The 14372-nt window shown below is 37.7% G+C and overlaps 2 protein-coding genes across 2 annotated transcripts in view; both read left to right on the forward strand.

The window, feature by feature from the left end:
• Positions 1–1872, forward strand: part of cahz (carbonic anhydrase) — an 8364-nt gene extending 6492 nt beyond the window's left edge. Inside the window, exon 7 of the mRNA XM_044133410.1 lies at positions 1–1872. This exon is cut by the window's left edge and continues 832 nt beyond it. The gene's annotated coding sequence lies outside the window, so the exon portion shown is untranslated.
• Positions 1873–10297: 8425 nt separating this feature from the next.
• Positions 10298–14074, forward strand: LOC122840779. Its single transcript, XM_044133411.1, has 7 exons — positions 10298–10397; positions 10600–10631; positions 10942–11207; positions 11378–13228; positions 13315–13389; positions 13765–13824; positions 13926–14074. Exons 3-7 carry the CDS (start codon positions 10949–10951, stop codon positions 13946–13948), a joined length of 2268 nt encoding a protein of 755 aa, XP_043989346.1. The 5' UTR covers positions 10298–10397; positions 10600–10631; positions 10942–10948; the 3' UTR covers positions 13949–14074.
• The last annotated feature ends 298 nt before the right edge of the window (positions 14075–14372 follow it).

The following is a 14372-nucleotide window of genomic DNA, read 5'->3' on the forward strand; positions in this document are numbered from 1 at the left end:
TCTATAATGTCTATACACTTTACCATTTATCTTTCCATCAATTACATGAATTCTGCCAGTACCATATGAAGAAAAACAGGCCCACATATTGATGTTCCCACCTCCAAACTTTACTGTCTGCTTGGTGTTGTTGGGACAGTTCATTTTGTCCTTCAAATATGATGTTTGTTATGGCATCCAAAGAACTCAATATTGCTCTTATCTGACTAGTCTGTGTTCTCCCAGTGTTTTACAGGCTTGTCCAAATGTTGTTCAGCAAACATTAAACAAGCTTAAACTTGCTTCGACTCCAGAAATGGAGCTTGGCGTGGTGAGGATGCATACAGGCCATGGCTACTGAGTGCATTGCTTACTGTTTTCTGAAACAATTCTACTTGCCAACACCATATCTTTCTGAAGGGCCCAGCGTAGTTCGACCAAAATCGGACTGCCAATGTACAGTCATGTGGTTTTCGGATTTTCATTTTTGCAAAGACCTTTTATGGTCCACAAAACACATTGAGACGAGTTTCCCTCCCACTGCAGAATCTTTTTTTTTTGCCATATGTGTAATTTACAATCAATGTGTAGCAATCATGGCAGAGAGACAACTATTAAGAGTTCAGAAGTTCAGAGGAGGAGGGAATAATATTTAACAGTCTGGAAAATCAATCTTTTTCCATGTCATTAAGAAAACAAAAAGACAAACATTAGGCGTTGATGAGCCATTCTCCTGCTTCAATTGAGAGAATGGGCAGTGTAGTATTTCAGTATATACTTCCTCTTCCTCATCAAACAATTTCTCTCTGACTGACAAAACAGTGCTCTGACTATCTGTGATACCCGACTATCTGTCCTATCTTGCACAGATACTAGTCAGATCAGCAGCCCATGGTAATTGTGTGATAGTATCCTCCTGAATGAATAAAAACACTCATGAAATTCAGACCAATCACACAATCTTTCAGAGAAGGGGAAAAAAGTTCACCAGGGGTGCAAACAGCATAAGAAAGAGAACAAAATGATGCGATTTTCTTCATGCAACTGCAACGAGAACTGTTTTCAGCAATTTGGCTTCTATAGGTCATCAGTTTGGACTGAACCAGCTGATATTCATTTGCAGGATGTCTTTCTGATCACTGATGGATTTCCATGTCTTTTTCCACTTCCCTTTCTGTGTGTTCAATACTTTTCCCTCTAATTACTGCACATAACTTAATGTCTGAACTTGTTTGCTTTGGTTTCTTTTATATATGGATTACTTCAATTGTTACAAAAACCTGGTTAAAAAGTCATATTTACTATGACAAAATTGTGATGTGTTCAATGCAGCTGTATTCCAAAGCATCTTTATTCAATAGCTTTCCATTTAATGTTCATTCTTTGAACTATTAATACATAAAGACATCTTTTAATTTTCTGCTTTTCTCCAGCTACTTGAAACTTAAACCTTCTGCTTCATTTTATCTCTAGAATGTTTTGCCTTTATTTCCTCTGAGGATGAATAAATGCCATTCTGGTCTAACACTTTTGGTAAATCGTATTTGTAATTTCTGAAACATTAGAATATCAAACTTATGCGTAAATAAACACACCGATGGAATTCATGGGTGTGGTTGTTATTTTAAAAATTATAATCTTTGAAACTTTGGCTATCTTTATACTACAATTTACTGAGGTCTAAAAATATGACAAAATGAATAACTGAATATTTTGTTAATCTTTAACTTATAATAATATCCTGGCTGTTTGTGAAGTATGTGGAGTTGTTTCAGATTTGTTTGGTAATAAAAGCCTGTGTGTGTTTTGTGAAATCTTTTCCATGCTCGAGTGTTTTCTAGGATTGTATTCCACTCATTAAATTGCTAAATAAAAGCCGGTATTGAGAACCTCCTTTGTGAGTTGGTGAGACTTTATTCCAATATAAAAACAAACCTTCAAATATATGAGTAATTATGCTACAATTAACCATTTAATTGACTCTATGCCACTTGTATATTATGAGTTGCTTCTTTATTTTAGTGCCTAAATGACAAATAACAATTATATTACCAAATGCAAATATGTGTAACTGAATATCCACCAGTAACTATATGAAGAATTTAAGTAAAATTTTATTAAAGCTCGTTTCTTTCTAATTACATATTTTTTAAAATGACACTAGTATTTTAGAAAAGTATCATTCTGGTTTTAGGATGAACCACAGTATAGAGACTGCCCTTCTAAAAATGTAAATTATTTGAAGTATAATCTGGATTCTTATTCAAGCTCTCAGTCCTTGCCCTATTGGATCTGACTGCTTCTTTGATACAGTGGATCATTTGATTCTTTTAAATAGTTTACAGAATCTGGTTGGTCTTTCTGGTACTGTTCTTCAGTGGTTCAGATCCTATCTTGCAGATAAAACGTTTTGGTCGGTATGGATACATGTTCCTCACAGATCCATGATGCTAATTATGGCATCCTCCAAGGCTCATAGAATAGAATAGAATAGAATAGAATAGAATAGAATAGAATAGAATAGAATAGAAGTACTTTATTCATCCCAGCAGGGAAATTACAGGGAAATAGTTGCAGCATAAAGACAAGACACAGTAACAACTAGTTGTAGATGAAATAAAATAAATATTAAATGCAAAATGCTACGAATTGTAAAATTATAAAGTGCTTTAAAATATAAAATGCAACTTAAGAGCAGTCCTTACAGAGATTCAAAAAATGCAGATATGTATATGTAATATATGTACAACAAGTGTGCCACAGTGCAGTTGTTCAAAATTGGGCTGATTAGTGCAGAACAATGATTTATCTTTTATTGTACAGTGAGATTTCATGTGGCAGGAAGGATTTCCTGTATCTGTCCCTACGACAGCGGAGCTGGATCAGTCTATGTGAGAAGGTGCTCTGCTGTCTGTCCACTATGTGGTGGAGAAGGTTCTGTTTATTGTCCATGATAGACAGAATCTTCCTCAGTGTCCTCCTCTCCACTACAGTTTCCAGGGACTCCAGCCTTAGTCCCAGTACAGAGCCAGCTTTCCTGATGATTCTGTCCAGTCTAATAGAGTCGCTGGCTCTGATGCTGCTTCCCCAACACACAGCAGCAAAGAAGATGGCCCCGGCAACAACACTGTGGTAGAAGGTCTCCAACATCTTGCTGCACACATTACTATTACAAAGTAGGGGATTATAGGTCCCCTAGTTGCCACTTGGTGGAGTCATCAGGAACCATGGAATAAGCTTCCAGGGTTATGCTGACGACGCCCAGCCAATCACTGCCCAGGTGCTTTTAATTGCACTTCAGACATAAAGACCTGGATGGTTCAGAACTTTCTCCAGCTTAACCAGGACAACACAAAAGTTTTAATCATTGGGCCAAAGGATTTGAAAGAAATTATAATTCAAAAATTACAAACTGTATCTTTTAAACAAATCAGAAGCCTGAGGGCTCTTCTTGACTCTGACCTTACTTTTATTCCACATATTAAACAAATAAATCATAAATAGTTAAAACAGGATTTTGCCATCTAAAAATATAATCAGAGTTTATTCTATTCTATCTCTCGCCAATACTGAGACTCTTAAGCATGTCTGTATTTCTAGCCGTTTAGACTACTGTAATGCCCTGCTTTCTGGTCTCCCTATAAAAACTCTGCACAGCTTTCAGCTTTTACAAAACTCTGCTGCTCCACTGCTAATAAAGACCAGAAGACAGGCTCACATCACACCTGTTCATTGCAGTGGCTCCCAGCACATCTCAGGGTTGATTTTAAGAATCTTTTGCTGGTCTTTAGATGTCTTCATGATCTTGCACCATCTTAACTTGCAGAGCTGCTATACCTTATGAACCCCTGTGGACTCTGAGGTCCTCAGGCACTGGACCAGTTCCAAGAATCAGAACACACATTTATAGTGAGGCTTCTTTCCAATGTTGTGGCCCCCGTTTGTAGATCAGACTGCCAGAGAACTTGAAGGCTGCTGAAAATGTTGTTGTCTTTAAGAGCAGGCTCAAGACCCACCTTTTTAAACTCCGTTTCCTGAATTGGATCATTTCCAATCAGTTTATGCATTTTCCATACGGTTGTGTGTTTTTCCACGTTGGGTGGGTAATTGTTTTTTGTTTTTTTTATCTGTACAGCACTTTGAGCTGCTTTTAGCATGAAGGGTGCTTTATAAATAAAATTGAATGATAGGTTGAACACTAAATTTGTAGCACTTTGAGATTTACATGTAAAGTATATTATGAAAAAAGTTTTATTATTATTATCATATTCCCCCATTAAATTTTCATATAATTGGAAACCATTTATACCCACAATGTGGACCGATCATTGTATATAGAATAGAATAGAATAGAATAGAATAGAATAGAATAGAATAGAATAGAATAGAATAGAATAGAATAGAATAGAATAATAGAAATGCTTCTGTACCAGCAGTAAAGTAACAAGGAAATGGAATTCTCCAGATTCACACAAATTAAAAAATACAAAAGTCAGAATGAGACTGGGTGTGCTGTGATGGCGCAGGGGTTAAACACAACCCACTTATGGAGTCCTACGTCCTCGGTGCGGCTGTCGCTGGTTCAATTCCCGGCCTGGCAACCTTTGCTACATATCTTCCCCTTCTTTCATTACCCACCTTCCTGTCAATTTATCAAATAAAGGCCAAAAGAGCCAATAAAACCTTTAAAAAATAATTACACCATACAATAAAGGCAACATAAGAAAAAATAGCATAGCAAAAACATTTCATAAGTTTTTTTTTTTTAAATTATTATTATTTAAGGACTGTGTAACGTAACAATCAAGTGCAACTCAGAACTTGTCAAATTTACCTGTTTCAAAGAGCCACCAAATAAATCAAATGAAAACAGGAAAAGGTTAAACTAAAAAACTGTGAATCAGTAGCTTTAATGCCCTTAGCTAAGGTGACCACCATGCTTCATGTTGGTAGTGCTGACCCAACCCTCTGATGGGTGGGTACAGTCTGTTATCATTCTGCAGTCTCAGAACCTGCGTGCAGCTGATATCAGACATGAAGAAGCACACTATTTCACTCTTTAACGCATTTACAGACATTCAGATCATTTGGAACACATTACTAGTAAAAACACATCTTACTTTAAGATTTCTTTTCTCCACCTTATTCTATTTTTAATGTTGGTCATCTCATATTTTGGACTTTTTCCACAAAATTTATGTATATTAACAATATCTTTAATTTCAGAAAATCCAAAAGTTAATTGGTTAGTTTGTTTGATTACAATGAATTAGATCAAATTCATCAGTTAACAGGCCAGACCCCCAAACTAATATTCGTAGATGAGCCTCCCAAAAAATCTGCAAAACAGCCAGAAAAAACGGTCATGAACACACAAGAGCAGACATACATAATGTCCTAACATTCCAAATCCTAAAGAGGTGCCAAGGTTTTCAGATTTTCATGTTTTTTAACTTTCTGTTCAACAAAAACAATAAAAAAGATTATTACATAGTACATAGCAGTCTCTCAGAAAGCTCCCATCAATTTCTGCCAAGGAGTTTATCTTTCCGAAGTTACCAACAACAATCAACTTTTTGGGGGTGAGTTTCATCTGTCATGCCAGAGTTATGAATCATAAACAACTCTGATACTTTTTTCTGTCTTTCTTTTGTGTTTTTGGAAAGTGGTTCAAATGTTTTTGAAAACTTTTTCCAAGTACTCATAAATTTGATCTGCATGGAAACCATGCAGAGGGGCGTGGCTGCTGAAATGACATCATTTGACCATGTGTCAGGCATAAATCAATATTCAGTTTGACCTTGCTAGTTTAAATTAGTTGGAATGTTTAGAATTTTTGTTGTTGTAAGGTCATACTTCTAGATGATTTTTATTGCATGTAGTTATGCAGCCCATTTTTCAGATGTTTTAAATATGGAGAATCATTCTGTTATTATGTTGGCTACTCTTGCAACATAATAAGGTCCAAAAATCAAAAAGTGCCAGAGTAGTTTTTAGTAGGAGTTTTTCGGCTCACTCAAAATTAAAAGCCCTCGCAGAGAGTTTTATGGTTTAAAAAGGTGTGTTTTCTTTACTTATAAAAATAACAGAAATATTCCCTGAGTTAACTTCATACAAACATTTTTAAACATGAACATTAATTTGTGGTAGAAAAACTGTTTCACTCCTCACTCCTTCACCAAACAATCAGATCAACCACAGCAGCTGCTTCTGCTTGTTAATGTTAGCTGTTTGTGGAAAAGCTAAGGTTAAAATATTCTGTCAGTGGTTTATGTTATGTAACCGAAACAGTTTTGAAAATGCAGTTTTTCTGCAATTCAGGAAGTGTACATTTACGTTTTTATATCGAAATCAGAAAAACAAAAAACTGTAGTTCAAGGAAGATTTAGTTTAGCTCAGTTCTGTTTTTCTTTTCAATTACAGATTTTACATCTTCAGATTCAAATCTGCTTTTGTTAAGTTCAGATCTAAGTTATTATTATTTTGACTATTAGATCTGTTTTTAGACTCAGCTTGCTGGTTTGGAACCACAACCTATTATTGTGTCCTTGGGCAGGACACTTCACTGTGTGCTAGTGGTGGTCAGAGGTCCCAGTGGCTCCAATTGAATCACAGTCTTTCTTCAGTCATTGTGCCCCAAGATATGTGTGACTACAAAGGAGCTCACTACTGTTAGTGTGTGAATGTGTGTGTGAATGACTGAATGTAGCATAAAGTGCTATAGAGTCCTCTGGACTACATACAGAGCTATACAAGTTCAGGCCATTTACCATATTACTGTCCTGTCAGCAGCCAAACACTTTGCACAATGAACAAACATGCATCAGAATGATCCACCTTCACTTACAGTTACTCATTATCTGTCACCAGCAGAATGTGCTGAGGAGGAATATTTCAATTTGTAAAGATTGTCATTATTAGGCTCACAGACAGAAGCATCAGCGCAAGACCAGAACCAAGCTCAGGATTGGCACCAACTGAGTCATTACTTCATGTATAAGTTTACATGACAGGTGGCTTGTAAACACATTCATAAACATATTTAGTTTGCCATCTGCAATATTGTTACAATATTCTAAAGAACAAAGTCCCACTGTCCAGTGAATTTCAGTGAAAAACCAGTTTGAACAACTCATTCTAGTTAAGGAACCATAAGACCCAATCTGAAAGCTGTTTGAAGCATGTGTGAGGTCCATTTGTCTTGTTTGATAGTACCAAGATTCATATCAGTACCTCAATCACAGTAAAAGCACAGATGAAGGAGAGAGATGGTGTTGCTGCCCTCTAAAATTTTTCAGGATGGAATGAGAATGAATAACAGAAGTCTGAGTTTTCCCTTTGACATTAAAACTCTCTGAAGCACTTTGACAGAAAACCATGAGCCCTTGAGCCATTTTGAGAAGATTTTATGGAAGCAGACCACTGGCACAATGTTATAAATAAATATCAGGCCAATAGAGCAATGCTTGTAGGTGTGAGGGCAAGTTAAAAATCTTCAGCTGTCAAAAATCCAGTGTGTCTCCCGCTCTAGCAGGGCAGATCTTCCACTTCCTTAGTTTCCTTAGTTGTAGAAAAAATTTAAGCTTTGGTGAGCCTGGAGACAAGTTGTGAAAAAACATAAGTAGTATTGGGATATTGTCTTGACTTTTCAACAGAGCACAGATGTCTCTACAAACTGAAAGTGGAATGCCATTTTTAAGTGAAGCCATGATGGCACAGCAAATCCTCAAAAAAGTGAATTTTCACAATTTTTAAAGACCTGACTCCATTGACTTAAATTCGGTTTTTGAGCAAAGTTTGTTGTTGTTTTTTTTCACCTATTTCATTGCTATGGTAACTCAAAACACTGACAGAATTCATAGCAACCGTCTCTAAATCGAACCACACCTTTTGATATAAATATTGTTGGTGTACTTCTGATATATTGCCTGCAGTTAGTGCTGTGGTGTTTTTGAGCAAAGTTTTTCTCTTATCATGTCGCCATTGTAAGTCAAATTGCAACAGAATCATTTCCACTTCATTATACATAATTTAATTTATTAATTACTTTGTTTTGATTTATTTTAATGTGCAGGTTAGCAGGTTTGCTACCAACATTTTATCTAAATTTTGTCTCAATAGAAATGTTAGAAATATATTTACTGAGGGAAAACATTGACATTTTCAAAACAGATCTTGCCAACTGTAGATTAATATGATTTCACTGTAACTTTTATAGAAATAAATACCTATCATAATTAATATCTATTAAAAATAGTGAAATTATTCCTTTAAAGCAGGGGTGTGGAACTCCAGTCCTCAAGGGCCGCTGTCCTGCAACTTTTAAATGTGCCTCTGCTGCATCACACCTGAATAGAATAATTAGGTCATTAGCAAGGTTCTGGAGAACTTATATACACAAGGAGAAGGTAATTAAGCTATTTCATTCTAGTGTTTTTACCTGTGGCACATCTAAAAACTGCAGGACAGCGGCCATTGAAGACTGGAGTTTCACACTTGTTCTTTAAAGCATGTGTATAGACTCAGATGGTACAGGGGTGGACAACTCCAGGCCTCGAGGGCCGGTGTCCTGCAACTTTTAGATGTGTCTCTACTTCAACACACCTGAGTAAAATAATGAGGTCATTATCAGAACTCTGGAGAACCTGACTGCACTGAGGAGGAGATTCAGCTGTTGGATTCAAGTGTGTTGGATCAGGGAGACTCTAAGATAGTGATGGTGAGATGAAGCCTCATGAGGCATTGAACCACTTGAGCCAACTGATTCGAGAAAGGGTTCATTTCTTGAAGCTTCATGTGCACATGAAACCACCTACTGGCCAGGTGTATAATCACAGCCAGCTGTATCTTAACAAGTGTGATGCATTGAATTTTTGTCTATTATGGCTCTTGGGAATGACTTCACAAAAGGTGAAGAAAAAAAAGAGACAAAGAGAGAGAGAAAGAGAAATATAGAGATAGAGAGAAAAAAACTATATATATATATATATATATATATATATATATATATATATATATATATATATATATATATATATATATATATATATATATATATATATACAGAGAGGGAGACACAGAGAAAGGAAAAAAGAGAAAATCCTATCCTGTCCCACAGCTATCTTAAAAATCCTAAAATAAAAATTAAGAACTTTAAAACTAACTAACCAATTCTATTTGTAATAGTGAGATAAATAGTAAAAAGCTCAAATTAAATAAATAACCCAATTATAAGTCCTGAATAATAAAGTCTAAAATCATTATATATTAATCCCAGAAAAATAAATAAATAAATAAAGGGGGAAGGGGAAAAAATTCATTTAGATCAATACCTTGTTTATTCCAGAGAAAATCTGCTTATGATGTGTGATGAAGGTATTGGAGTTCAAGGTAACTCGAGTTAAATCAGGTGGTGAAAACTCACGTGTCCTTAATATTAGAATTAAAATTAAATTTAAAAATAGGATAGCTGTGGGACAGGATAGGATTTTCTCTTTTTTCCTTTCTCTGTGTCTCCCTCTCTCTCTCTCTTTCTCTCTCTCTATATTTTTTTCTCTCTCTCTATCTCTATATATCTCTTTCTCTCTCTCTCTTTTTGTCTGTTTTTTCTCTCTCCCCCCCCTCTCCCCCTCCCCCTTCTCTCTCTCTCTCTCTCTCTCTCTCTACCTTTTCTCTCTCTCCCTTGGGTACGACCAGAGGACGAGGAGTTGTCGACGACGTGCGGCAGCCCGTGCTTTCCTATGACTTCCTAGTGAAACTGCCCTATTGGGTGGGGGAAGTTGTAGTGTTTATATATATATATATATATATATATATATTTTTTTTTTCTCCCTACCTGTCTCAAACTAAATAACCACTATCCAAACTCTGCTATCCAACTCTATCCACTCTCTCAACTGACCGCAACTCGCCTAAAACAACCCACATTTTGAACGGAGCCTGTGGGGTTTCTAAAGCTGTCAAACCCCGCGCCAGTTGCAGGACACCGGCTTTCCAGGACCAGGAGTGCCCACCCCTGATATAGTATCTTCAGCTATTTACTGTTAAGGTTTCTTTATGAAAATTTAGAGGTACAAAGATAAGCTCTTTCTTTTTTTTCTTTTGGCCATGAGGCAAAAGTGCTTTTTTTCTATGGGAAATGATTCGGCATTGCAACAAAACACGACCACTGATGTAATTCTGACAAATATCTACTCATCAGAAAAGCCTTTGCTTTATAGCTCGGCTAGACTCGCCATCTAGTGTTAGAATTGCAGAATGCATCCCTGTGATGCGACCCTCTGATTGGCTTCAACATTTTCAGCTGATCCTAACTGCAGAGTTGGCTGATTACGGTACTTATTGTCAGGTGTGTCAGCTGTGACGTTTCACTGACTGTCTGCACTGCAAGTGTTTACTGTTGTCTGGCTTTCAGCAAGGTAGAGGAATTCTTTCTTTCTTTTTGTTCATATTACTGTTTTTTTTTTGTTGGTTTTTTTTAGTTTATATTTTATATTGGTGTCAGACCTCTGAGGAGGGTTTTACTAAAGTTCTAACATATGAAGTCAGTTTATGTTTGCTAAATGGGCTGGTATAAACCTGACTCAAGCTTGGTTGTTTCTCTGTTTTTTTTCCTCCCAGGAGTATTCTTCTTTGCTTTGAGACCTTGTTGGGTATGTAATGATGCTCTAGAGATCAGGGGTCTCAAACTCCAGTCCTCAAGGGCCGCTGTCCTGTAACTTTTAGATGTGTCTCTGCTGCACCACCTGAATAGAATAATGAGGTCATTAAGGTTCTGGAGAACTGATCTACCCCAGGAGGAGGTCATGAAGACATTTCATTCCATTGTTTTGTACCTGTGGCACATCTAAAACCTGAAGGACTGGAGTTTGAGACCCCTGCTCTAGATGATGGATGATGAAATTTATTTTTCATTTGCTAGAACAGTGTTTCACAACTAACTCCACTTTCCTAATCCTGTAGTCTGAATATGGCAGCGATTAACAGACCGCATACAGCTAATTGTGAACCTGATGGAAGGAACCCCAGCAGTGGTGTGGCATCCTTTGCACAGCAGGATCCATGTCCACACGGCACTGCTCAGGATCTGGGATTTCCCCCACATGCCCAACATCCCATCTTTGCCCGTCCTGTCTTCTACATTCCTGCACCACCTCCACCCCCTTTACTTCAATACCAGTGGCCGATGCCATTCTCCTATAACCCCTTTGCTGGCTTCCCAAGCATGAGTGAGTAATGAGTTCTTGTTTAAGCAAGAGTGAGTTGTTTACAAGTTAGATTTAGTCTCAGATTTACATAAATGATCCTAACCCATGAATTTCAAAAGCTACTTTATTTCTTCTATTTAACAGCAAAGTATTTTTGTGGAAAAAACCTAACTTTTTTTTTTATCTTCTAGGCTATGGCATGATTGCACCCCCTCCCCCACTACCCCAACCCCCTTACATGGAGGCTCCAGGATATATTCTCCCTCATGTTCAACCAGTTGACTACAGGCGCTTGCACCACCCACAGTTACATACTCAAGGTGCACCCCATCAGAATCCTAATCAGATGCGAAGAATTCGCCCAAATCATTTTATTCCTGTAAGAGAAACTGTGAATTCTGAAGTTCAAACTGAGCCTGCACAAAGAGGCATGCATGGGTATGATATGGGCTCAGATTCTGGCAGAGGAAGTCATTCAAATTCTCCATGCTCCCCAGCCTTAAGTTCCCCCAAGCAAGCCTTAACTGAGCTGGCAGTCTGCAAGTCGCCCAGCAGAGAAGAAAAAGACTTGCAAGTGAATGAACCCTTCACAAGTACCACTGTCATAACAGACTTTCACAAACAACCTGTTCCATCAACTGCTGTTGAATCATCTGGAAGCACAAGGCAAGACACGCAAATTAATACTGACCAGGAGCCCAACCCTGACTCGCTTTCTAAAGATGGGGATTACAGTATGAGGACAAGGTCTCCAGAAGGTTTACTTCCAGCGTCTAGCTCGTTTCAGAAAGACGATGCTGTCCTTAAAGAAAGGCGCATCTCTGTTCCTGACATTTTGATGAACTGGGGCGGTGGAACACCACAAACAGCACTGCTGAAAACGACAGATGTGGAGTTGTCCCATACTGATATTTGGACATCTTCTCAGCATGAGGTTGAGCTCAACAAACCTTTATCCCACAATTGCAGTGAAACAAATATTGGTTCTGTTAATGGACTTGGCACTGGTATTAATGAAGGTATGGCAAGTCCAAAAGTTGGTGAAATGCTCTTCAGAAGCCTTCGACTCCCTTATTCTACAATTGATGCATTCCTAGAGTCTAGTACACACGAGGAGCCTGTAGAAGTAAGCTTTTCAGAAAGACATTCATTAACCTTCACAGATGATGTGCAAAATTTCTCCTCCAACAACTCTAAAACTGAGGTGCAAGAAAATTACAGTGGGACGTATCTACACAAGATCTCAGATGTTGTACCTCGTATGTCTCCTAGTAGCTGTCAGGTGAAGAGAAAATCCAATGAATCAATTTGGTCAGTGGAGTCTCTGCCTGCCTATGTCCCTACTAGAGAGTGGCTGTTACAAAATGGCATGTTAGAACTTAACGTTAATGAAGAGACAGAGGAAGCTGAAAATGTTGGCCTCTCCAACCAAAATGACAACCTCATGAATGAAGAAAAGAGAGGGCACAGCTTGTCGACCTGTGTCTCTGTTCAAGTACCAGAAAGCTGTCTTTGTTCCAGTATCCAAGAAGAGGAGCATAGTCCTGTGAGAGAGACGGGAACAGAAAATAAAGGGGATTTATCTGAATCTATAAAACCAGAACAAAGTCAAAACTTGCTTCACTCAAAAAAGAATGTTTTGTCTCCTTCCTCAGCTCTTCCAGGAAAAGCCGCATCTACTCCAACTGAAAGGGATGAGACTGAAAATAGGTCTTCTGAACCTGAGGCTTGTCAAAGCCCAAACCAGAACACCCTGATTAATGAACTGCAGCAAAAAAGCCTTTCATCCTCTGAAGAAATATCCCTTGATTCTGCAGCAGAGGAAATTTCCTCATCAGCCATCCAGCTGATTTCCCAGAATGCAGTGGACGTCAAAGATGATGAAGTTCTGATTGTAGTTCAAAATGTAGCTGAAGTGTCCCCATCAAAGGGAACTTTGGTGGACTGTGGTGTCCAATGTAATGAATTCCATGAGCAATGTTGTTTATGTGGGGAACTGAAGAATACTGAAACAAACAGAAGACATCATTTTAAATCTTCAGGTAGTGCTTTTCTTATTTAGTAATCAAGGTTTGCTTTGATTTATCTGTAAAATACTGATTACTGAAACTTGAGTGTTATCTTGTAGATATAAAAAAAGCAATTGATGGCAGAACTGGACAGCAGAGAAGGAAGAATGGACAATGGAGGGGCACAGGTCAAGGTAATGCATCGTCATTTGGTTCAATCAGGTGTAATATGTTCCTCATAATCTTACAAATATCAGTCATAGCACAGTTGTTCAATCAAAAATACTTGTGTTGTAAATTGTACTGTTGTGTGTATTCAGTCTTTGTAGATGACTTTTTGAAGAAGAGCTACATTTGTACAGCAGGACTGCACTCTAAGTTCACTCTTAATAAGAGGATGCTCGGGTTCATTATCTTCATATTATAAAGCTTAGTCTCCAGGAAAGCCAGAGTACAACAAGCTTTATCAACTTGTTCAACATTAATTTTTTTAAAGTGGATTACGTCCCTTTAAATGGACAGAAGGTTTTGCTCCTTGATATGCTTTTGAACCGTTCTTTATCCCACAGAGCGACAGTTTAACCACCTGGAAGCTCAAAGTGGATACTGTAGAGGAGGGAAAACAAAAGGTGAGGATCTTATTTGCTTTTCTCTGGATTGTTTGACATGTAGATGTTTCTTGACATCTGTATTTGGTAGTGAGGACTTGTTTAATATTTTGCTTTTGCAGGTGGAAGAAACCCACGGTATTAACTGACCGGCCTAAAGACAAAATGGTTTTTAAAATGGTTTGTTCAAACTTGAATTGTAACATATTTTTGTACCTTTCTACTGAGTGTGTTTTGCTGTATATTAAGTAAATAAAGTTGAAATGAAGAATTCTTTGCATCACTGTCTCCAGAGGTTTCACAGTTGTCACCAGAACCTTCTTTATCAGGTTGTTGAGCTTTTTTTAGGTCCTTGGCTTTGATGCTGCTAAAACAGAAAACAGATGAGAACGTTCTCAACAGACTTATAAAAGAATTGCAGCATCTTTCTGCAAACCTTGGAAGCAGCCTGAATGTGATGGGGAAGCTTCGTAGCTTCCCCATCACATTCAGGCTGCTCTGTCCCTTATTATAGATGGCTTTGCTGTTGCATTTCCAGTCTGTTGTCTAGATGAACACTGAGATATTTA

The sequence above is a fragment of the Gambusia affinis genome, linkage group LG12 (assembly GCF_019740435.1).
Source record: "Gambusia affinis linkage group LG12, SWU_Gaff_1.0, whole genome shotgun sequence".
In the NCBI taxonomy this organism is placed as follows: domain Eukaryota; kingdom Metazoa; phylum Chordata; class Actinopteri; order Cyprinodontiformes; family Poeciliidae; genus Gambusia; species Gambusia affinis.